Source organism: Mustelus asterias, chromosome 22, assembly GCF_964213995.1.
Source record: "Mustelus asterias chromosome 22, sMusAst1.hap1.1, whole genome shotgun sequence".
NCBI classification, from domain to species: Eukaryota; Metazoa; Chordata; class Chondrichthyes; order Carcharhiniformes; family Triakidae; genus Mustelus; species Mustelus asterias.
Window position 1 is genome coordinate 70,615,456 of NC_135822.1, and position 24,900 is coordinate 70,640,355.

General features: G+C 50.0%; 1 protein-coding gene across 2 annotated transcripts; it reads left to right on the forward strand.

The window, feature by feature from the left end:
• The first annotated feature begins 110 nt into the window (after positions 1-110).
• On the forward strand, positions 111-23,324 carry slc25a37 (solute carrier family 25 member 37). Of its 2 annotated transcripts, none has more exons than XM_078238574.1 (4): positions 111-323; positions 13,520-13,748; positions 20,261-20,317; positions 22,167-23,324. In XM_078238574.1, the coding sequence occupies exons 1-4, from the start codon at positions 144-146 to the stop codon at positions 22,670-22,672; spliced, it is 972 nt and encodes a 323-aa protein (XP_078094700.1). In that variant the 5' UTR covers positions 111-143; the 3' UTR covers positions 22,673-23,324. The 2 variants fall into 2 exon arrangements, with proteins under 2 accessions (XP_078094700.1, XP_078094701.1); XM_078238575.1 differs by lacking the exon at positions 111-323 and adding an exon at positions 436-476.
• The last annotated feature ends 1,576 nt before the right edge of the window (positions 23,325-24,900 follow it).

Consider the following 24,900-nt stretch of genomic DNA (forward strand, 5'->3'; position numbering starts at 1 on the left):
CCGCACTGCACCCTGATTGGTCATACGTCAGTCCCCCGGGGCGGGGCGGGGCTATGAGCCCTGGTTAGGGGGGAGAGGGAGCGAGGATTCCCACCCACCCTCACCCACCAACACACACACACAGTGCCACCCTCACCCTGGCCATGGAGGTGGCCTGTGTCCCGGGGCTGGAGCCCCGACAGGAGCCGCCCTGTGTCCAGCCAGCCCCGCTGGATGAGTATGAGAGTCTGCCCGAGGCTGTGTCCATCAGCACCCACATGATGGCAGGATCAGTGGCTGGCATCATGGAGCACTCAGTAATGTTCCCCCTGGACTCTGTCAAGGTGAGTGAGAGAGACCTGTCTCTGTATCTGTCCCTGTGTTAATCTGTATCTATCCCTGTCTCTGTCTCTGCGTGTGATCCCCTGGGCTGGGGGTGCGTATAATACACTGGCATCATGGAGCACTCAGTAATGTTCCCCCTGGACTCTGTCAAGGTGAGTGAGACCTGTCTCTGTATCTGTGCTTGTGTCAATGTCTATCAGTCTCTGTCCCTGTCTCTGTGTCAATGTGTATCTGTCCCTGTCTCTGTCTCTGTGTCAATGTGTATCTGTCCCTGTCTCTGTATCTCAATCCCCTGGGCTGGGGGTGTGTATAATACACTGGCATCATGGAGCACTCAGTAATGTTCCTCCTCGACTCTGTCAAGGTGAGTGAATGAGAAGGATCTGTCTGTGTATCCATCTATCCTGTATCTGTTTCTCGCCTCGCAATACCCTCGGCTGGAAGTGTATATAATACACATTGGGGATTCAGTCACGATCATTTATTTTAGGTAAGAGAGAGGGACCTGTACCTGTCTGTCTCTGTCCCTGAATATTCTGTATTCAGGGTGAGGAGTGTATTCTGTATATTGACAGCGTGAGGACTGGTCTCTGATATAACATACACCTTTATCTGGTGGATTCAGTTGTAGGGAAGAGTGCGTTCAGTAAATAACATGAGACTGATCTCTGCGTAATAAACACACCTTCTTTCGATAAGTTAGGCCCATGTTTATATATAACAGCACTGAGGTAACATGAACCTGTGGGATAAAATTGTGTTCTATTCATAACTCTCTGGGACAGCTGTGCTCTTTACAACCTAGCATTGCAGTGTGCATTCTGTAACACTGGAACCACATCTGTATCTGCCTGCTGTACACGAGATAAACAGTGCATTCTCAGTACAGCAGTATTGGATCTCCTCTCTGGGAAACATGCACCTTAGCCTGTGGTTTGTATCCTGCTTCAGGAGTCCATTCTATGCTGTATAAAGTGGTTTTCCGGTATCAATTCAATATTCTCATTTACCTCAGCAGAGAAGCAGTGTGCCCCAATTGGAGCAAAGAGCAGTGGGACAGACTAGATCACTGGGCTGGTGCAGACTCGATGGGCTGAATGGTCTGTGATGCACTGTTCTATACGATCCTATGTAGAACCCTGGGACTAATTTGGTCGAGTAAGATGCATCTTGACCTGGGATAGGTGTCCATTCTATATAGGGGCGGCACAGTGGGTTAGCACTGCTGCCTCACAGCACCAGGAACCCGGGTTCGATTCCAGCCTCGGGTCACTGCCTGTGTAGAGTTTGCACGTTCTCCCCGTGTCTGCATGGGTAACATTGAACATAGAACAGTAAAGCACAGTACAGGCCCTTCGGCCCTCGATGTTGTGCTGAGCTTTGTCCGAAACCAAGATCAAGCTATCCCACTCCCTGTCATCCTGGTGTGCTCCATGAGCCTATCCAATAACCAATTGGAAACCGGGTGCTCCGGTTTCCTCTCACACTCCAAAGATGTGTGGGTTAGGTGGATTGCCCTTTAGTATCAGGGTGATTAGCTAGGGTAAATGCATGGGGTTATGGGGATAGGGTCTGGGTGCAGACTCGATGGGCCAAAAGCCCTCCTTCTGCACTGTAGGGATCCTATATAGGAACAAGCTGGAATGATCTGTCAGAGGCGGGTACAATGACAATATTTAAAAGACATTTTGACAGGTACATGGATGGGAAAGGTTTAGGGTGATATGGGCCAAACGCAGGCAAATGGGACTAGCTCAGTTTAGGAAACCTGGTCAGCATGGAGGAGTTGGGCCGAAGGACCTGTTTCCGTGCTGTATCTCTCTATGGCTCTAAGTCTCGGGGAATGTCAGACATTGCGATCTGTTGCAAGTAGGAAGCTGGCGATGGTGAGGGTCACTGGTGGTGCTGAAACTTTTCTCTGCCTGTTACAGCTGGATTTAAACTGAAATGTAACTTGTGAAAGTTGAAATTGGAGTTGGGTTCAGTCTTCCTCCTGGATGTTTTCCCCGTTAGATTGCTGTGTATTATTGCTGCTTGCCAGGAGGATGAGCTACTATATTCTGGTTCGGTCCGCAGACTGGGAGTAGCTCTCGATCCTGTTTGAGAGTTTCCTGGACTGAGAGTGCGTGCTGATGGCTCTGCAGGAATGCTCAAACCACCTTGTGAATCGGTCTGAAACATCAGGATTTTGAAGGGGGCGGGCGGCAGGGTGGCACAGTGGGTTAGCACTGCTGCCTCGCAGCGCCAGGGACCCGGGTTTGATTCCCGGCTTGGGTCACCGTCTGTGTGGAGTTTGCACGTTCTCTCCGTGTCTGCGTGGGTTTCCTCCGGGTGCTCCAGTTTCCTCCCACAGTCCGAAAGATGTGCTGGTTAGGGTGCATTGGCCTTGCTAAATTCTCCCTCAGTGTGCCCGAACAGGCACCGGAGTGTGGCGACTAGGGGATTTTCACACTAACTTCATTGCAGTGTTAATGTAAGCCTGCTTGTGACACGAATAAATTTTTAAAAATTGTTTTCTGGTCAGAAAATGCTCCTGCTTCTACAATTCCCAACAAGGGTTATGTAGTCTGACGTGAGGAATGTTCTTGGACTGACTGATCCTGTCAGGTGCTGAGTTAGTGGTTGTCTTTGTGGATTGGAGAGTCTTGTTATCCACGTGTTCTCTCTATCCGAGGCAGTACTCTTTACAACCTGAGCCACAATCGCTCTCCTGCTGCTGGATTCACAGCATCTGGCCCACTAACTCCAGCTTGCACTCTGTAGATAGAATCCTTACAGTGCGAAAGGAGGCCATTCGGCCCATTGAGTCTGCACCGATTCTCTGACAGAGCATCTTACCCAGGTCTCCTTCCGCCTCTTTATCCCCTTAACCCCACACATTTACTTTGATTTGATTTATTATTGTCACGTGTTAACATACAGTGAAAAGTATTGTTTCTTGCGCGCTATGCAGACAAAGCATACCATTCATAGAGAAGGAAAGGAGAGAGTGCAGAATGTAGTGTTACAGTCATAGCTAGGGTGTAGAGAAAGATCAACTTAATGCGAGGTAGGTCCATTCAAAAGTCTGACAGCAGCAGGGAAGAAGCTGTTCTTGAATCGGTTGGTACGTGACCTCAAACTTTTGTATCTTTTTCCCGACGGAAGAAGGTGGAAGAGAGAATGTCTGGGATGTGTGGGGTCCTTAATTATGTTGGCTGCTTTGCCGAGGCAGCGGGAAGTGTAGGCAGAGTCAATGGATGGGAGGCTGGTTTGTGTGACGGATTGGGCTACATTCACGACCTTTTGTAGTTCCTTGCGGTCTTGGGCAGAGCAGGAGCCATACCAAGCTGTGATACAACCAGAAAGAATGCTTTCTATGGTGCATGTGTTAAAAGCTGGTGAGAGTCGTAGCGGATATGCCAAATTTCCTTAGTCTTCTGAGAAAGTAGAGGCGTTGGTGGGCTTTCTTAACTATCGTGTTGGCATCTTTCAGATGAGCTGTTAAATCGAGGCCCCCTCGGGTTGATGTGACGATAATGTTTCAGGAAAAGCCACGATGTGGACAGTATCACATTGCTGTTTGTTGGAGCTTGCTGTGTGTGGACTGGAGACTGTGCTCCTGTAATACAGCAGTGGCTACACTGTGTACACTAATGTTTTGGACGTGTGGGTTCATGAAAGGCACGCTATTTATCAATGCAAATCTGTTCATTAGTCTGAAACAATGTGCTTGCTGACTTTGCCAGTTTTGGTATCCTTGCTTATCCACCTATTTGCCTCGGTATCACATGGCCGGCGTATAGCCACCACTACACAGTCGAACTTACTGACCATTCCAAAGTGTGGAGGGACTGTCTGTCTCCTAGAATTGGGAAAAGAAACAGGATAAACTGGGAAAGAAAACATAGATTCAAACTCTTGTTGTGGTGACAGTGATTCAGCTTCAGGCTGGGGACAGGGTCATGAAGCAGGACTCTAGATGGTTAGGGCTTTTCACTGTACTCACTCCAGATGTCCTTTGCCAATCCAGTGCTTTTGTTTGGTTTCGGCTTTGAACTTTTCATCCGTGTTTCCAAATCCCTCCACGGCGTTGCGTACCGGGGGTCATCTCCTGACGTTCCCCAGGACCCTCTGAGATAGATCTGCAACTCCTCACGTTCATGGCTGCACCATCAGTGACAATGCCTTCAGCTGCCTCTGAGCTGTTGCCTTCCCTCGGTGAAACCCTCTGCCTCTTGGTCGTGCCCTGACCTTTTAAATAGCCTTGGCCTCTCTTACACCCTCCTGCTGTGGCTCACATTTTCATTGGTGGAGCACCTCGGGTTGTCTTCGACTGCTAAAGGTGCTATACAAATGCACCTTCTTACCTTGGAAGGATGTCGTTGTTCTCTGAAGCAATCGGCACTTCTCACTCCACTGAATTTTGATTTGATTTCTCTTGGCCATTTCTGAGTCTTGATGAGTCTGTCTCACCTCTCCAATGGTTCCTTCATTCTTTCAGTGTCCAATAGTATTGTGTAATGGGACTGTGTGCTCAGGCTGGTGATTTACGGATGTCACCAGTGACTCATGACATCGTGGAGACTTTGGTGAATCAGAGCCCAGAGTTGCAAAGTTGAGCTCATTTCCTTTCTGGGTCTGAGTTCAAACACTTGGTCCTCCAACCGGGACTCAGGTGAAATGTCAGGAATTGATTTGATTTATTATTGTCACATGTATCGGATTACAGTAAAAAGTATCGTTTCTTCTGCGCTATACAGACAAAGCATACCGTTCATAGAGTGCATAGCGGGAGAAGGAAAGGAGAGAGTGCAGAATATATTGTTTATTATTGTCACATATATTAACATACAGCAGAAAGTATTGTTTCTTGCGCGCTATACAGACAAAGCATACCGTTCATAGAGAAGGAAAGGAGAGAGTGCAGAATGTAGTGTTACAGTCATAGCTAAGATGTAGAGAAAGATCAACTTAATGCAAGGTAGGTCCATTCAAAAGTCTGACAGCAGCAGGGAAGAAGCTGTTCTTGAGTCGGTTGGTACGTGACCTCAGACTTTTGTATCTTTTTCCTGACAGAAGAAGGTGGAAGAGAGAATGTCCGGGGTGTGTGGGGTCCTTAATTACGCTGGTTGCTTTTCCGGGGCAGCGGGAAGTGTAGACAGAGTCAATGGATGGGAGGCTGGTTTGCGTGATGGACTGGACTTCATTTGCAATCCTATGTAGTTGCTTGCAGTCTTGGGCAGAGCAGGAGCCATACCAAGCTGTGATACATCCAGAAAGGATACTTTCTAATGTCCATCTGTAAAAGTTGTTGAGAATCGTAGCTGACATGCCAAATTTCCTTAGCCTCCTGAGAAAGTAGAGGCGTTGGTGAGCTTTCTTAACTATAGTGTCGGCATGGGGGGACCAGGACAGGTTGTTGGTGATCTGGACACCTGGAAAATTGAAGCTCTCGACCATTTCCACTTCGTTCCCATTGATGTTGACAGGGGCAAGTTCTCCTTTACGCTTCCTGAAGTCGATGTCAACAAAACGGCGGAGATTGTCATTGAGGGAGAGATTATTGTTGCCGCACCAGTTCACCAGATTCTCTATCTCATTCCTGTACTCTGTCTCGCCATTGTTTGAGATCCGACCCACTACAGTGGTGTCGTCTGCAAACTTGAAAATCGAGTTGGAGTTGGAGGAGTTTTACTGGCTGGAATCTTTTCCTCAGAAAGCTAAGCTGGGGGTGATGGGGAATTGGGAGCGATTATCACCTCGGGGATAGCCGAACATGGGCGTTCTTGCGCTGTTAGGCTTGTTACTGATACGTCCGTGCATAGTACGGTGAATCCTGTGTTGGAGGCAGGCAGGAAATCACTTTGCCCGTCATTACCTGATGGGGTCCGAGGCCCTGGCACCATATTTACAGGTTGCCTGCACCGTCACTTCCCCTTCAACCCTTCCTTGGGTCACCCTGCACCATGGAGGGTGGCACAGACAGTCACCAATACTGGCATTAACATACACTCCCCAAAGGGGATGATGCAATGGCAACTCTGCATTAATCATGGAAGAGTTCACCTCACCAGGTACAAGCCACTGAGGTGCAAGGGTAGAAATGACATTTATAACTTGTGACTGGCCAAAACCAAATTCCATAGGTGGGGTGTTCCGGCTGCACTCACCCCAAGAGCCGAAATTCCCACCCGAGGTTAATGGACCTTGGCATGGTCCGCTGAATTTTCTGTCCTGCGTGCTATCCCCCCCATATCTCTCGCTCCCTTTAGCCCCCAAGAGCTATATCTAATTTATTCTTGAAATCACGCAACATTTTGACCTCCTGGGATATAGTAGAGTACCGAAGGAGGCCTTTCAACTCACTGAGACCATTCCAGCTCTTCACTCTGGCTAACCACAAGCCAGGACATCCCTCGTACAACTGGGGATGACTTCCATGGTGTTGTGTGCCTGGGAGGCGGAACTGATTTCTTTGACTGCTGCCTTGATGAGGTTGCTTTCAGAAACAGAATGTACAGTCTGGGGCTGGAGTCTGACGGGGCTTACCTGATTGGTAACCCCAACTGCAGACTTGACCACTGAGGTCCCAACTAACAGTTTGTCCATCCGCTTTGGACTGAGAATCAACATGTGAAGCTGAACTCTTTGGATAGGACTCTGACCTCTGCTCTCCAATCCTGCCCCTAAGAGTTGAGTGCGTGAGAGAGTTGAGTTTGTCTCTCAACCTCAGGGTGTTCCATTGTGCTTTGCAGCCAATGAAGTACTTTGGAAATGCGGTCACGGTTGCAGGAAATGCACAGCAAGCTGCAACAAATGAGGAGCAATGTGAGACTGACCACATACTCTTTAGTGATTAGTATCAGCCAGGGCATGGGGGAGAATTCCCCTATTTCTTCTGAGAAATAATACAGGAATGAGACAGAGAATCTGGTGAGCTGGTGCGGCAACAATAATCTGTCCCTCAATGTCAACAAAACGAAGGAGATTATCATCAACTTCAGGAAGCATAAAGGAGAACATGCCCCTGTCTACATCAACGGGGACCAAGTAGAAAGGGTCGAGAGCTTCAAGTTTCTAGGTGTTCAGATCACCAACAACCTGTCCTGGTTCCCCCCCCCATGCCGACACTATAGTTAAGAAAGCCCACCAACGCCTCTATTTTCTCAGAAGACGAAGGAAATTTGGCATGTCAGCTACGACTCTCACCAACTTTTACAGATGTTTTACATTCTTTCTGGTTGTATCACAGCTTGGTATGTTGCCTGCTCTGCCCAAGACCGCAAGAAACTACAAAAGGACGTGAATGTAGCCCAATCCATCACACAAACCAGCCTCCCATCCATTGACTCTGTCTACACTTCCCGCTGCCTCGGGGAAAAGCAGCCAGCATAATTAAGGACACCACGCACCCCGGACATTCTCTCTTCCACCTTCTTCCGTCAGGAAAATGATACAAAAGTCTACGGTCACGTGCCAATCGACTCAAGAACAGCTTCTTCCCTGCTGCCATCAGACTTCTGAATGGACTTACCTTGCATTAAGTTGATCTTTCTCTACACCCTAGCTATGACTGTAACACTACATTCTGCACTCTCTCCTTTCCTTCTCTATGAACGGTATGCTTTGTCTGTACAGCGCGCAAGAAACAATACTTTCTGCTGTATGTTAATACATGTGACAATAATAAATCAAAGCAAGAGATGGCGGCAGAGTGTGGCGACTTCTTGTGAGCTGTACCCAGCATCCCCTCTAATTCTACACTATTAAAACTGTACTCTCAATCTTATATACTCTCCAATATTTTGATCTTTCTCTATACCCTATCTATGACTGCAACACTACGTTCTGCACCCTCTCCTTTCCTTCTTCCCTATGTGCTCTATGAACGGTATGCTTTGTCTGCATAGCCCGCCAGAAACAATACTTTTCACTGTATCCCAATAAATCAGGCCAAATCTGATTATTATCACCATGGTGCTAAGTGATCTTTTAGAGATGGGACATTAGTTCTGAGTTTCATGTATTATCTGATGATGGCACCTCTGGCACTGCAGTGCTCCCTCAGCACTGCACCGGGCTGCCAGCTGAGATCTTGGAGTTTGGGTCTTGAAGCCCCAACTTTCTGACTCCTGAGCTGTGGGGGAAGGAGGGAGAGGGGAATGCCAGTCACTGAATCATAGCTGACCAGAGGTGTAAGGAGAACAGGGGCGGCACGGGGTGGCACAGTGGTTAGCACTGCTGCCTCACAACGTCAGGGACCCAGGTTCAATTCCCAGGTGACTGTCTGCATGGGTTTCCTCCGGGTGCTCCGGTTTCCTCCAAAGATGTGCTGGTTAGGCGGATTGGCTATGCTAAATTGCCCCTTAGTGTCCTGGGATGTGTAGATTAGAGGAATTAGTGGGGTAAATATATGGGGATAGGGACTGGATGGGATAGTTGTTGGTGCAGACTCAATGGGCCGAATGGCCTCCTTCCGCACTGTAGGGATTGTACGAACAGACTCTGTCCCTTTCACTGACCTCGAATCGTGTGCTGGTGTGTTTGTGGCTGTCTGGCCTGGTGTAGTCTGGGCTGTGTGTAGTCTCAGCCTCTGCTCTTCTGTTCCGGCACTGCTTTCAGATGGTTCAGGAGCTGAAATTGGCACCGTGTGTTGTGAGAATGATTGGGTGAATTTCAGTGTGTGCGTGCGTGTGTGCACCATGAGTTAGAAATTGGCCAGCTGTGATCTGTATACCCTGGTCACAGTTTGATTAAGATGTTCACACATGTCCTCAACACGCAAGGCAGTGTATATCGCACAACCTTTTAACAGTACGGGAGGCAGAGTTGACACGAAATGCATTTGTATTGACAGAATATCGACTCCTTACAGTGTAGAAGAGGCCATTCGGTCCATCGAGTCTGCACTGACCCTCTGACAGAGCGTCTTACCCCCAATCCCCATAACCCCACCCATTTATCATAGCTAGTCCCATGTAACCGACACATCTTTGGACACTAAGGGGCAATTTAGCACGGCCAATCCACCTAACCTAATCTTTGGAGTGTGGGAGGAAACCGGAGCACCCGGAGGAAACCCATGCAGACATGGGGAGAACATGCAGACTCCACACAGACAGTGACCCAAGCTGGGAATTGAACCCGGGTCCCTGGCGCTGTGAGGCAACAGTGCTAACCACTGTGCCACCGTGTTCTCCCTTTTTTCCCCAACATGGTTATACTAGTAATGTCTCTTTTTTTAAGCTGTGTTTATGGGTTAGATTGGAAGGGCTGCGCTGCTTTATCAGTGGAGAGGCTACTGAGATCGGGCCAGGGGGTAAAACAGTGCTCAAGAGGACAATGTTACAAGGCAGCTTCTTAATCACAAATGAATGGGACCAACCCAAGTCTTTCTGAGCAGGCTCAGAGATTGTGAGACGGTCCTCACCCCGCCCCACGTCGTTCCAACAACAGGTTCACCAAGGGCAGCACAGTGGTTAGCACTGCTGCCCCACAGCGCCAGGGACCCGGGTTCAATTCCAGGCTCGGATCACTGTCTGTATGGAGTTTGCACATTGTCCGCGTGGGTTTCCTCCACATGCTCCGGATTCCCCCCACAGTCCAAAGATGTGTGGGTTAGGTTGATTGGCCATGCTAAATTGCCCCTTCGTATCAGGGGGACTAGCTAGGGTAAATATGTGGAGTTACGGGGATAGGATCTGGGTGGAATTGTTGTTGGTGCAGGCTCAATGGGCCGGATGGCCTCCTTCTGCACTGTAGGGATTCTTGGAAACAAATCCTTGGGATGAAGGAACTGTCCTGTGAGGACATAGACTGGGCCTTTATCATACGGACTTGAGAAGAATAAGAGGCGATCTTATTCAAGCAGATAATGTTCTTGACCGGGTCAATGGGTTGGGGGAGGGAGGTTGTCGGGAATTTACAGAGAGCGAGCAATAAATAAATAATGGAGGGATTTGAAAAGAAGTGTTGGAGCTTTAAAGCGAAGGGGTAATTGAGTGGGGAAGCAGTGGGGTAGGTGAGCAGAGGGCTGAGAGGTGAATGAGACTGTGTACAAGTGAGGAGGATACAGGCGGCAGAATTCTCCCCGATTTGAAGAGGAGAGATTTGAAACTGTGGCAGCTCCTTTCCATATCGGCTGCAGTTGCTCATTGTTGCTGATTCGCTGGCAATCTCTCAATCCCGGCTGGTGAATTAGCCAAGATGTTGAATTTGGCCACCGGCCTCATGGTAACACCCTCTTCATACAAGCATCGTGGGGCTTGGGCAGAGATCGGAAGCAAATGTTTTCTAACCGGTCGCACTCTGACCTCCTTGGCCTGTGTGTAACGGTCAGGGTTTGATGCCATGTGCGTCTATGGAGATCACTGCCTTGTGGAGAAGGTTCCAGAACAGTCAGTGCTGTTGGGTTTCAACTCACTGTTGGGAGGGTTGAAGGCGAGATTTTGGAATATGACAATTGCCAGATGAAAGCAGTCCCTTGAGTTTGACTCCCACCGTACTGGTTGTCAAGGGATACAATTTGATTTATTATTGTCACATGTATTGTTTCTTGCCTGCTATACAGACAAAGCATACCATTCATAGAGTACAGAGAGGGGAGAAGGAAAGGAGAGGGTGCAGAATGCAGTGTATGCAGTTTAAGGGAGTTAGGGTTCACTGTTAAGAGCATAGCACGGGAGTTTAAAACGGAATGAGAGGGTATGCTGGAGACAGCTTGCAAGAAGCCGCCACCCCCTGGCACCACCTTTCTTTTGACAATGGACTCTTGGCTAAGCGTTACAATGCGTCTCTTAGCAATGAGTTGACAAGAGACCTGATGAAAACACCACAGCCCTGAGGGAACTTAGGGACCCTTGGCCCCAAGTTTCCTGTTCATCCTAAGACTTGGCATCAACGACATCCCAAAATATTCTTTGAAATTGTTCGAAGTCCTTGGCTTTGGCAAACACCCGTCTGCTGTCAGAGCCCCAAGGTCACAGCCTTGTTTCAGATGCTCGCGTCTGTATCTTGAAAGCAGCGTGGTGAGAACTCGCTGCCGCAGGGAGAGGCTGAAGCCAAGACGAGAAATGCATTTGCGAGGAAGCCAGATAAACTTGGGAGGGAGCGGAGACAGGTTTCAGGAGGTCAGAGTACAGTAAAAAAACATTGTCTGGGCTGAGTGGTTTCTGTCCTGTAGAGATGCGAGCGAGAATGACTGATATTCTGTCCCCATGGGCACTGACGTGGATAAGTGTTGGCTCTGTTGAGGTACAGGAGTGATTCCTGGGTTAAATGTCTTGCTCAAGTCCCTTTGTGCTGCTGTACAGATCACTGAGCTTGCAGGTTATCAGTGAAGAAAGCATTGGATAGCCCTGACCAGTTGTCCGTTGCTCCCTGAAGCCTTGTCTGTCTGATAAGGGTGGGGCAGTTTGATGGTTGTTCGCCCGCCTTTATCATTGCCCCAGAGTAGCATTCTTGGAATTGAGTTCAGCGAATCCGCAGGGAGCCCCTGATAAGTGCAAGTAACTGCTGCTTTTCTGGCATGGTTGAGTTGGGACAAAGGATCTCCGGAAGAAAAGCAATGGCCTTCTCCCCAGCACCCTCCAATATTAGTCCTTTAAAACTGGTCATTGGTGTTCACGGGATCTTGCTGTGCGTTGCCACATTTACAAGCACAGTAATGGAAGTGTTTGCTTTGGGTTGCCCTGAGACATAGAAGCAGGAGGAGGACATTCGGCCCTTCGAGCCTCCTCCGCCATTCATTATGATCATGGCTGACCATCGAATTCAACATCCTGATCCCCCCCCTTCTCCCATATCCCTTGATCCCTTTAGCCCCAAGAGCTATATCTAATTTCTTCTTGAAATCACATGTTTTGGCCTCAACTACTTTCTGTGGGAGTGAATTCCACACATTCACCACCCTCCGGGTGAAGAAATTTCTCCTCACCTCAGTCCTAAAAGGTTTACCCCATATCCTCAAACTATGACCCCTAGTTCTGGATTCCCCCACCATTGGGAACATTCTTTCTGAATCTACCCTGTCTAGCCCTATTAGAATTTTATAAGTTTCTATGAGATCCCCTCTCACTCTTCTAAACTCCAGTGAATATAATCCGAATGGATTTCGTCTCTCCTCATATGACAGACCTGCCATCCCAGGAATCAGTCTGGTAAACCTTCGCTGTGCTCCCTCTGTAGCAAGGACATCTTTCCTCAGATAAGGACACCAAAATTACACACAATACTCCATGTTGTGGAGATGCCGGTGTTGGACTGGGGTGGGCACAGTAAGAAGTCTCACAACACCAGGTTAAAGTCCAACAGGTTTATTTGGAATCACGAGCTTTCGGAGTGTTACTCCTTCATCAGATGACTCACTCCAATCTGTAATTATCTTGCAGTTGTGTCTTTGCCTATATATACTGTGTTTGTGAACCTACCTCTCCACTCACCTGATTTGATTTGATTTAGTATTGTCACATGTATTAACATACAGTGAAAAGTATTGTTTCTTGCGCGCTATACAGACATAGCATACTGTTCATAGAGAAGGAAAGGAGAGAGTGCAGAATGTAGTGTTACAGTCATAGCTAGGGTGCAGAGAAAGATCAACTTAATGCAAGGTAGGTCCATTCAAAAGTCTGACAGCAGCAGGGAAGAAGCTGTTCTTGAGTCGGTTGGTCCGTGACCTCAGACTTTTGTATCTTTTTCCCGACGGAAGAAGGTGGAAGAGAGAATGTCCGGGGTGCGTGGGGTCCTTGATTACGCTGGCTGCTTTGCCGAGGCAGTGGGAAGTGTAGACAGAGTCAATGGATGGGAGGCTGGTTTGCGTGATGGATTGGGCTACATTCACGACCTTTTGTGGTTCCTTGCGGTCTTGGGCAGAGCAGGAGCCCAGACCAAGCTGTGATACAACCAGAAAGAACGCTTTCTATGGTGCATCTTGGTGAGAGTCATAGCTGAGATGCCAAATTTTTTATGAAATGATGAAAGAGCAGTGCTCCGAAAGCTCGTGATTCCAAATAAACCTGTTGGACTTTAACCCGGTGTTGTGAGACTTCTTACTGTGCCCACAATACTCCAGGTGTGGCCTCACCAAGATCCTGTACAATTGCAGTAAAAGGCGCGATAGCAATGCTCGGGTTTTTATTTCTCCAGGGGAGGGCAGTATTTGGGAGTTACTTTCTGATGTGGTTTCTTTTCCCCCCCCCCCCCTCTTACACAGACACGCATGCAGAGTCTACAGCCTAATCCCGAGGCCCAGTACAAGAATGTATTTGACGGCCTGCTGAGAATAATTCACACGGAGGGCTACTGGAGACCTTTCCGAGGACTGAATGCAATGGTGCTTGGTGCAGGACCCGCTCACGCGATGTACTTTTCCAGCTATGAGAAAATGAAAAGGACATTAAGTGATGCCATCGGTAACGGTGGCAATAGTCACTTAGCAAACGGTATTTGACCATTAAGTCCGGTGAATTCTATACTCTAACATTCTGCTCCAAGCCTGGCTCACCTCTGTATTTAACCAGCCAGCGAGTGTAAGCTTTTCTATAGTCTTTGTGTCTTGTTTGCATGCCTATCTTTTGGATTATGCTATCATTCAGCCACTTCTCTCTGGAGTGGCAAAGTAAAGTAAAAGTTTATTTATTAGTGTGACCAGTAAGGCTTACATTAACACTGCAATGAAGTTACTGTGAAAATCCCCTAGTAGTCACACTCCGGCGCCTGTTTGGGCACACCGAGGGAGAATTTAGCATGGCCAATGCACCCTAACCAGCACGTCTTTCGGACTGTGGGAGGAAACTGGAGCACCCGGAGGAAACCCACGCAGACACGGGGAGAACGTGCAGACTCCGCACAGACAATGACCCAAGCCAGGAATCGAACCCGGCTCCCTGGCGTTGTGAGGCAGCAGTGCTAACCACTGTGCCAAAAGTCCCTAGCAGCTCTTAGCTTGAGCTTTGTTCTAGTGTTCTGAGTTCAGTCCATCACTCACTGTTCGATCAAGTCTCTTCCTGCGTTGACAATCTGGCACCCAGTAACTCGCAATGCCTACAGCTGTTCAGTGTGCACCAGGCTGAAGCACCTGTAAACCACAGGGTGCCAAGTCAAATGGGGCAGCACGGTGGCACAATGGTTAGCACTGCTCTCTATATAGCGCCAGGGACCCAGGTTCGATTCCTGGCCTCGGGTCACTGTCTGTGTGGAGTTTGCACGTTCTCCCCGTGTCTGCGTGCGTTTCCTCCGGGTGCTCCGGTTTCCTCCCACACTCCAAAGATGTGCGGGTTAGGTGGATTGGCCATGCTAAATTAATCTTTAGTGTTGGGGGGGATTAGCGGGGTAAATGTGTGGGGTTATGGGAATAGGGCCTGGGTGGGATTGTGGCCGGTGCAGACTCGATGGGCCGAATGGCCTCCTTCTGCACTGTAGGGATTGTATAAATGGGGCCCAGACACTTCAGATTTGCCTCCAGATGAATGGGGCAAGTCCATGTCCAGAGGGTGAGGGAGACCCATGACTGCCACTGCAAGGGCAGTTAACCAGGCTTCTGGATAATGAGTGTTAGAAACATTCCCACTGGGATTAACAGGTAAGGTGATTGGGAAAGGAAAGGGGCAGCCACTCAATGAGGGGCCTCAGCGAGAGACGCTCTTCCTTGAGCTGTGAATTGATACTGGGCTTTAAAGTTTATTTATTAGTGTCACAAGTAAGGCTTACATTAACACTGCAATGAAGTTACTGTGAAAATCCCCTAGGTGCCATACTCCTGTTCGGGTACACTGAGAGAGAATCTAGCACCTAACCAGCACGTCTTTCGGATTGTGGGAGGAAACCGGAGCACCCGGAGGAAATCCACGCAGACACGGGGAAGAACGTGCTGACTCCACACAGACGGTGACCCGAGCCGGGAATCGAACCCGGGTCCCTGGCACTGTGAGGCAGCAGTGCTAACCACTGTGCCACCCATTGTATTGCACCTTGCATCATTTCAGGATGTCCCAAGCTCCCTCCAGGCCAATGATAGCCTTTCTGATGAAGGGCAGTCACTGTTGTAATGCAACACTGTGCTAATGAATGGATCATCTGTTCCAGTGATGTTGGGTGAAGGATAAATATTTGCTGGAACACAGCATTTGGAGACAGTGCCCTGGGACAGTATGAGAGCAACTCGAGACTACTCCTGTTGGACACGCCTGACACTGTAGCAACCCTAGCTCAGTGTTAGCGTGCCAGTGTCAGCTTGGATTGAGGCCTGGGTGGCACAGTGGATGGTCATTGTGTACCCTGTGTGCCTCCACGCCCCTGAGCTACGGGAATTGACTGTGGAATTCCCTCCACTCCACTTTCCCCCTTTGCTAAACAATCCTGGAATCTTTGGCCTTTCCAGCGAGCTACGGGTCATCTGAGCCAATTGTCCTTGTGTGTCTCTGCGCCATCGTTAGTGTTATCAAACTCCAGGCTCTGACCTGAAAGGTGTAAGCTGTTGATTAACTCAGTCTGCAGTTCAAGTGAGGCACAAGGGGGGAATTATATTTCCACTGATCTGGTCTGTATCCTCAGGTGGGATTCTGGGAGCAAAGAACAGTATAGCACAGGAACAGGCCCTTTGGCCCACCAAATCTGAGCCGACACAGATTCCTCTCTAAGCTAACATTTTCTTGCCTCTACAGGGTCCATATCCCTCTATTCCCTGTCTACTCATGTATCTATCCAGATGCCTCTTGAACGTTGTTATCGAACCTGTTTCCACCACCTCCTCCAGCAGCGCGTTCCAGGCATTCACCACCCTCTGTGTGAAAACTTCCCCTTATATCTCTTTTAAACTTTCACATTTTCAACCTACGCCCCCGAGTAATTGACCTTTCAACTCTGGGGAAAAAGACTCTGACTATCCACTCTATCCAAGCCAGTCACAATCTTGTAAACCTCTATCAGGTCCCCCCACCCCCCCATCCTCCGACGCTCCAATGATAACAATCCAAGTTTGTTCAACCTTTCTTCATAGTCCATATCCTCCAAACCAGGCAACATCCTGGTAAATCTCTTCCGCACCCTTTCCAATGCATCAACATCCTTCCGGTGGTGTGGCGACCAGAATTGTACACAATACTCCAAATGCGGCCTAACCAAAGTCTTACGCAGCTGCAACATGACTTTCCAGTGGGCCTAGCTCTGAGGAGATCAGCCGGGTGACACTTGATTGACTCTGGGTGAACTGGAACTTGTCAGTCGGAGGTGGGACACGGCAGACATCCTGGTTCTGGATTCACTCTGACTCTGAGATTCCTCTTGACAAAGGAACCGTCCTCTGAGTCTCCAAGCCTGTTGAGGAATACATCTTGCTGATGTTCTGCGGGGGTTGTGGGTGCATCAAATCCATCCTGCCTTGGTAGCAGCGAGAACAACTGGAAGAGGAACGGGAGTGGGCCAATCGGCCCATCCAGCCTGTTCTATAATCCAGCAAGTTCAGAACAGATTTCCCACTTTCCCACCCAATCCCCTTGCCCCTGAATCTCTCCAGCTGGCCAAAGTCTCCTGATCTGTATTTGGGATGTACTCCAATGAGCATTCATGGTCCTCTGAGGGGGGAATTCCAAAGATTCACAAATCCCTCCGCCTCCTCTCAAGCCCAAAGGGCTAACCCCTTATCCTGAGACAATGATTCTGAGTCGGCACGGTGGCACAGTGGTTAGCACTGCTGCCTCACAGCTCCAGGGACCCGGGTTCGATTCCCGGCTTGGGCCACTGTCTGTGCGGAGTTTGCACATTCTCCCCGTGTCTGCGTGGGTTTCCTCCGGGTGCTCCAGTTTCCTGCCACACACCAAAGATGTGCGGGTTAGGTTGATTGGCCATGCTAAATTGCCCCTTGTGTCCTGGAATGTGTAGGTTAGAGGAATTAGTGGGATAAATATGTGGGATTACAAGGATAGGTCCTGGGTGGGACTGTGGTCGGTGCAGACTCAATGGGTCGAATGGCCTCCTTCTGCACTGTAGGGTTTCTATGAATCCTGAACTCTCCAGCCGGGAGAAGCAGCCTCTTAGGGCTGAACATGTCAGCATTTTAAGCATTGCATTGAGATCAACTCCAGTGAATATTGGCCCATTCTGCTTGATGTTTAGATGGCTGAATCCAGTGAGAGGGCTTCCCAGGTGCATCCTGGGGCACACAGGATTTGAACCATCGACAGCACCAGGCAATCTGCTGCTGGTCTCCCCCAGACCATTGTAACTCCAGCCTTGGAATGAAGGCAGACCGCAAGAAGTTGTATTCAATTCCAGTAGCTTCAATGGTCAGCACTGCTGCCTCGCAGCGACAGGGACCCGGGTTCGATTCCCGGCTCGGGTCACTGTCTGCGTGGAGTTTGCACGTTCTCCCCGTGTCTGCGTGGGTTTCCTCCGGGTGCTCCGGTTTCCTCCCACAGTCCGAAAGATGTGCGGGTTAGCTGCATTGGCCGTGCTAAATTGCCCCTTAGTGTCCAAAGATGCTTCGGTTAGAGGGATTAGCGGGGTAAATATATGGGGTTATAGGCATTAGGCCTGGGTGAGATGCTCGAGGGGAATATCACAGTAACTTCATTGCATCGTTAACGTAAGCTTACTTGTGATTAATAAATAAACTTTTTTACTTTACTCTGTCAGAGAGCCAGTGCAGACTCAATGGCCTCCTTCTGCACTGCAGGGATTCTAAGGTTCAATGTTTGACTTGTCAAAGTGGTGAGCATGTCAGCAAAGTACACCTCAGCCCCAGGGTAGAATGTGGCAGAGGGGTCAGTGGTTGCTGGCGGAGGGGGTGGGGGCGGGAGGGGTGGGCAGATAAGGTGAGTCTTGGAAGAGGCGAAGACCATCTTCACACGCCTGTGGCTACAATGGTGAGAGAGGGAGCTCTACTCGCGCGCTCTCTCTCTCGCTCTCTCTCTTTCTCTTTCTCTCTCTCTCCCTCTCGCTTAACCAGCTTGAATCTTTGAATTAACTGTTAGAATGATGGCGGAACTTCCAACAATACTGTGCGGACAAATTAACGCAAAATGATGACAGAAAGTGCTGGATAAACTCAGCGGGTCTGGCAGCATCTGTGAGGAGGGAAGCCCAGTTAATGTTTCCAGTCCGTGTGACCCTTGTCCAGAACTTGGACCACCCACCCAGTTAAAGACACGTAGACAAGGCCTGCCCGAGAGCTTGCAGCATCCTGGTGCCCCAGTATCGTCTCATTGTGACCGTCATTCAGACGATTCCTATCCGCCTTTGTCGGGTTTTGGGTTTCCCACAGGAGGGTGTAAGTTGAAGGGTTTCAGCCTGGCTCAGTGAAAAGCAGTGTCTTGTCACTGGACCTTCCCAGCCACTGTATCACAGTCCCTCATTCACTCGGAAAGCTGTGGCGATGTTTGGGTGCAGAATAGTGTTTCCGAAATTCAAATTGCTTTTCCTTCAGCTTTTGTTCAACTTTTCTTATTTCTCTCTCCCAGCTGCGTGGTCTTTCTGTCTTGCCTTTCTCCTTGTTTCTCTCTCGCCCTCTTTTCTTTTCCCCCCCTCTGTCTTCATCTCCTCTCTCTCTTTCTTTCTCTCACTATATCCTTGGTAATAAGGACAAAGAGCAAAGTACAGCACAGGAACAGGCCCTTCGGCCCTCCAAGCCTGTGCCAATCATGATGCCCTAACTAAACTAAAAAAACCTTCTACCCTTACTCAGTCCGTATCCCTCTATTCCCTCCCTATTCATGTACCCATCCAGATATCTCTTACATAGAACATAAAACATAGAAAAGCTACAGCACAAAACAGGCCCTTCGGCCCACAAGTTGCATCGAACATGTCCCTACCGACTAGGCTTACCTATAACCCTTTATCTTACTAACTTCCATGAACTTATCCCAAAGTCTCTTCAAAGACCCTATTGAATCCGCCTCCACCACCACTACCGGCAGCCGATTCCACGCACCCACCACCCTCTGAGTGAAAAACTTACCCCTAACATCTCCTCTGTACCTACTCCCTAGCACCCTAAACCTGTGACCTCTTGTGGCAACCATTTCAGCCCTGGGTAAAAGCCTCTGAGAATCCACTCTATCAATACCCCTCAACATCTTATACACCTCTATCAGGTCACCTCTCATCCTTCGCCTCTCCAAGGAGAATAGAGCTAGCTCACTCAACCTAAAATGTTGTGAATGTGCCTGCTTCCACCACCTCCTCTGGCAGCGCGTTCCAGGCACCCACCACTCTCTGCGTGAAAAACATCCCCCACTCATCTCCCTCAAACTTTCCCCCTCTCACCTTGAACCTATGCCCCCTTTGTAACTGACACTTCCACCCTGGGAAAAAGCCTTTGACTGTCCACCCTGTCTATAGCTCTCATAATTTTGTAGACTTCTATCAGGTCTCCCCTCAGCCTCCATCTTTCCAGTGAAAACAATCCTAGTTTATTCAACCTCTCCTCATAGCCAACACCCTCGAGACCAGACAACATCCTGGTGAACCTTCTTTACATTCTCTCCAAAGCTTCCACGTCCTTCTGGTAGTGTGGTGACCAGAACTGCACGCAATATCAGGGCTTTGTCATTGATGAGTTAGCATCTTTGGACAATGGTTGCACTGTGACTTGTTGCTGGAAAACTGTTTCTCCCCTTTTCCCTGCACTTCTTCCGGAAGCCAGGATTCTGGAAGGTCTAACATATCGTGTGTGTCTCTCTCTCTCTGTCCTATGGCTGCTTTAAGAGTGTGCTGGGCTAATGCAATGCCATTGGAGGTGTATCAGGCAAGTGTGGGCCAGATCCTGTTAGTCCCTGTGACACACTGCCTGTCTCTCTACACACATACAGGGGCTGAGTGTGATGTCCATCTCCTGCTGTATTGAGTAAGTTGTGGACACGGCACTGCGGGGTCTTGGTGACCATGATGTGGAGATGACGGCGAGACTTCTTACTGGGTCTTGGTGACGCACTGATGTCCACGTTCTGTTTGACAGGTGTCGCTGGAGGTTTAGCAACCCTGATACACGATGCCGTCATGACACCAGCTGAAGGTAACGACACCTCGACAGTGCAGTGGGGGAGGGTGGTGAGTCAGTGTTCCAGTTCGCCAATGGATTTTACCCTCATGGTCTTGCTGCTGCTTCTGATGCGAACCCCCTCAGGGTGTCCTATCTGACAGGGTGGAGCCTCCTTGGGGCAGGAGGGTGGTGAAGCAGCAAAGTGTACAGATAGCTGGGAGGGAGCAGATTGACATTGTAGCTTGATGTCGGGTGAGGAATGAATGAACAAGACCACACGCAGGCTTTCGGCCTTGCCAGAGCAGGTGGTTCCTCAGCACTGTCCAGAGTTACAGCATCGGCCAACCATTCACCAAAGCTCTTCAGATGGAACTCCCTGCCTTTGAGGGAGGTGGAAGTGGGGGAAACGGGAATTGCTGAGGCAGGAACTGGCTGTACCGTGGGGGATAGAGCTGCAAAATGTGAGTGATTGACAGAGGGCGAACATGGATTTTCTTTTCATTCATTCATGGGACATGGGCGTCGCTGGCTGGGCCAGCATTTATTGCCCATCCCTTGTTGCCTGAGGGCAGTTGAGAGTCAACCACATTGCTGTGGCTCTGGAGTCTCATGTAGGCCAGACCGGGTAAGGATGGCAGATTTCCTTCCCTAAAGGACATTAGTGAACCAGATGGGTTTTTCCGACAATGGTTTCATGGTCATCAATAGATTCTTAATTCCAGATTTTTTTATTGAATTCAAATTCCACCATCTGCCGTGGTGGGATTCGAACCCGGATCCCCAGAACATTACCCTGGGTGTCTGGATGACTAGTCCAGTGACAATACCACTGTGCCACTGCTTCCCCAATGGGCCAGAGGCTTCCCTCTGTGCTGCATTGGCTCTGAGATTGAGAGGCGTGGCATTGAGAGGGCATTTACTGACCCTGGATCTGTTCACTGCATTCCAGACCTTCCCTTCCCAACTGTCCAAACCCCCCCCCCACCCCCCCCCCCCCCCCCCGTCCCCCGTCCCCCGTCCCAACTCTGTTCCCGACTGTCCAAACCCTCCCGTCCCACCTGTGGCAAATACCTGCCAAACCAGCGTCCGCAAATGCCACCTGAAATTTAGGAGCAGGATTTGAGGGTCCAATTTGCCCACTCGGGCTGAATGGCCTGTCTGATGGGGCGGTGGGGATGGTGGAGCTCCCAGGATGTGGAACTCTCATCCCAACTCGGGGCCCAGGTCTACACTGAATCCCAACTGAACAAGGGGCTGGAGTTTGGCTGTAGGTGCTGGGTCATGCCTGGGGAATTGGGATGTCAGTGCCGGGAATTGATGGATTGAGTTATAAGGAGAGGCTGGATAGACTGGGACTTTTTTCTCTGCAGCGTAGGAGGCTGAGGGGTGAACTTATAGACGTCTATAAAATAATGAGGGGCATAGATCAGCTAGATAGTCAATATCTTTTTCCCAAAGGTAGGGGAGTCTAAAACTAGAGGGCATAGGTTTAAGGTGAGAGGGGAAAGATACAAAAGTGTCCAGAGGGGCAATTTTGTCACACAGAGGGTGGTGAGTGTCTGGAACAAGCTGCCAGAGGTAGTAGTAGAGGCAGGTACAATTTTGTCTTTTAAAAAGCGTTTAGACAGTTACATGGGTAAGATGGGTATAGTGGGATATGGGCCCAATGTGGGCAATTGGGGTTAGCTTAGGGGTTTATAAAGAAGGACAGCATGGACAGGTTGGGCCGAAGGGCCTGTTTCTGTGCTGTAAACCTCTATGAGTAGGGGAGGCTGGAGGAGGAGGATGTGGGGAAAGCTGCTTTACTCCGGGCAGTGTTTGATGAAGCCATTGCCAGTGTTAAGCTGTGTCTCACTCTGTCGTCCTGTTCCCCCTCTCACAGCCGTCAAGCAGCGGATGCAGATGTTCAACTCCCCGTACACAGGAGTCCTGCAGTGCATCCGGCTGGTGCGGAGGTCCGAGGGGATCCGAGCCTTTTACCGCAGCTACACCACCCAGCTGACCATGAACGTGCCGTTCCAGGCCATCCACTTCATCACCTACGAGTTCATGCAGGAGCAACTCAATCCGTGCCGCCATTACAACCCCTCCTCCCACATGGTCTCGGGGGCCCTGGCCGGGGCCACCGCGGCGGCCGCCACCACCCCGCTGGACGTCTGCAAGACGCTGCTCAACACCCAGGAGAACCTGAAGCTGGGGGCGCTGAGGAGGAGAGGCAGGCACCTCTCTGGCATGGCCAATGCCATCAGGACTGTCTACCAAATCGGAGGCCTGCCCGCCTACTTCAAGGGCGTGCAAGCCCGCGTCATTTACCAGATGCCCTCCACCGCCATCTGTTGGTCAGTCTATGAATTCTTCAAGTACTTTATCACAAAGCAGCAATCCTGAGGGCGACCTCCCTTCTCCCCTCCCAGGCGAAGATGGTTCTCGGGTCGATTCCCTCCGCCTCCCAAGAGGTGATTGAGAAAGTTGGCTGGCTTGAGAGGCACCCCTGGAAGTTTGGAACAGCCCCCCCCCTCTCTCTCCGCCCTCCCCCGTTTATATTCCAGAGGGCACTATCCGGGTGTAAGGCACTGGAGATGGGAGAGGGACTACTTCCAGCACCCCCCACTCCCCATTGGGGTGGGGGGAGAGAGTGTGTGAATGTCGGGGACAACAGCAAGCCCGGTGACCCCCTCCGCGTGTTGCAACGCTTGCTGAATATCTCTTTGAATAAATGGTCTCACAAAGCAGAGATGTGAGAGCTGGCTGCTTTCACTCACTATCTGAGCGGGGAGGGTGGAGGGGAGGGACTCGCTTTGAAAGGAGTTTCAGTGAGACTCAGTGGGGGGAACGCCAGATTAACTGTCCTTCCCCATGTCCTGGCCTAGATAGAGACACACACACACACACACACACGCCGCTCACTGGGGGCACACCCTATTCACCAGGATCTTTCAATGCAACTTTGTACCAAAGAGTGGCCCCCAGCTCCTGAGGTGCTAAACTCCACAGAGATTAGCGAGAGGTCGGAACAGCAACACCCTTGTTGCCTCATTGACTGGTCACTGAGGGGGGTGGGGTGGGGGGGAGTGGAAGGAGGCATGGGAGGTGTGTTTTAAATTGCCCCCTCTAACTGGGTGTGGGAGGAAGCCTTGACATTGGCCTTTGGTGAGGAGTTTGGGGGGGGGGGTGTTTAAATTGCCCCCTCTAATTGGGTGTGGGAGGAAGACTTGACATTGGCCTTTGGGGAGGAGTTGGGGGGGTGTTTTAAATTGCCCCCTCTAACTGGGTGTGGGAGGAAGCCTTGACATTGGCCTTTGGGGAGGGGGGAGAAGGGGTAGGGGGGAGGGGGGAGCGAAACAATATAAAGAAAGGCCGTGGCTCATTCTTGGGCAGAGCGAGGGAGAGAGTGTCGACATTAGGCAGAGACAGAAATGGGCTGAGTGATGCCTTTCACAGCCCAATAGCTCGATCGTTCCGCAGGGTATCTGTGGAGCTCCGGTGTGTGTCTGGAAGAGGAGGAAGGTAAAAGGGCAGGATATTTGCAGCAGTGGAAGGAGTGTGTGTCTGAGATATAGAGAGAGAGAGAGAGATATTTTATTATTGCAGAGAGAGATTTTCACCAGTGTGTGGGTTCAGTGGAACGTATTGAGAAGGACTAGAGGATGTTGTTCACAAAGTGAGCAGGAGATGTTGGAGCTTAAATGTCTTTTCGTGTCTTCACTGATTTATTTTTAGCATGTGGATGTTGTAGGATCCCCGAAACACCCCTGATTTTAAAGGAGTTTATTTCTTTTCAGAATATCCCTCCAAATAATCATCCCCGTGTCTGTGTGGACTTCCTCCGGGTGCTCCGGGTTTCCTCCCGCACTCCAGAGACGTGCAGGTTAGGTGGATTGGCCGTGCTAAATTACCCCTCAGTGACGAAAGGTGTGTAGGTTAGGGGGATTAGATTAACAGGGTAAATATGTGAGGTTATGGGGATAGGGCCTGGTGTGGGCTCGATGGGCTGAATGGCCTCCTTCTGCACTGTAAGGATTGTCAATTGCCCCTTCGTGTCAGGGGGACTAGTGGGATAAAGACGTGGGGATAGGGCCTGGGTGGGATCGTTGTCGGTGTGGGCTCGATGGGCTGAATGGCCTCCTCCTGCACTGTAAGGATTGTAAATGGCCTCTTAGTGTCAGGGGGACGAGTGGGATAAAGACATGGGGATAGGGCCTGGGTGGGATTGTGCTCAGTGCAGACTCGATGGGCTGAATGGCCTCTCTTCGCACTCTAGGGATTGTAAATTGCCCCTTAGTGTCGGGGGACTGGCAGGATAAATACATGGGGTTTATGGGGATAGGGTCTGCGAGGGATTGTTGTCCGTGCAGGTTCGATGGGCTGAATGGCCTCCTTTTGCACTGTAGGGATTCTGTGATTGATTCTAGCGGGGAATGAGCAAACGTTAAGTTGATGTTCAGACATAATGGGGGAATTTTCCCGTCCCGCCCGCCACGGGAATCGTCCGTTTACCTCGGGCAGTATTCTCCGGGAAATCCCGCCCAGTGAGTTTGTGACGGTCTCTTGCTGTGTCGATGACCCCTTTCCTCTGGCTCCTACCTATCTCGGTTTTGCTCGCTGCCCTCTCATTC

Excerpts from the sequence above, each read along its gene's own strand:
- slc25a37 (XM_078238574.1), top strand. The coding sequence starts at position 144 with ATGGAGGTGGCCTGTGTCCCGGGGCTGGAGCCCCGACAGGAGCCGCCC. Across the intron at positions 324-13,519 it reads TCCCCCTGGACTCTGTCAAG|ACACGCATGCAGAGTCTACA; the intron begins GTGAGTGAGAGA and ends CCTCTTACACAG. Across the intron at positions 20,318-22,166 it reads CGTCATGACACCAGCTGAAG|CCGTCAAGCAGCGGATGCAG; the intron begins GTAACGACACCT and ends CCCCTCTCACAG.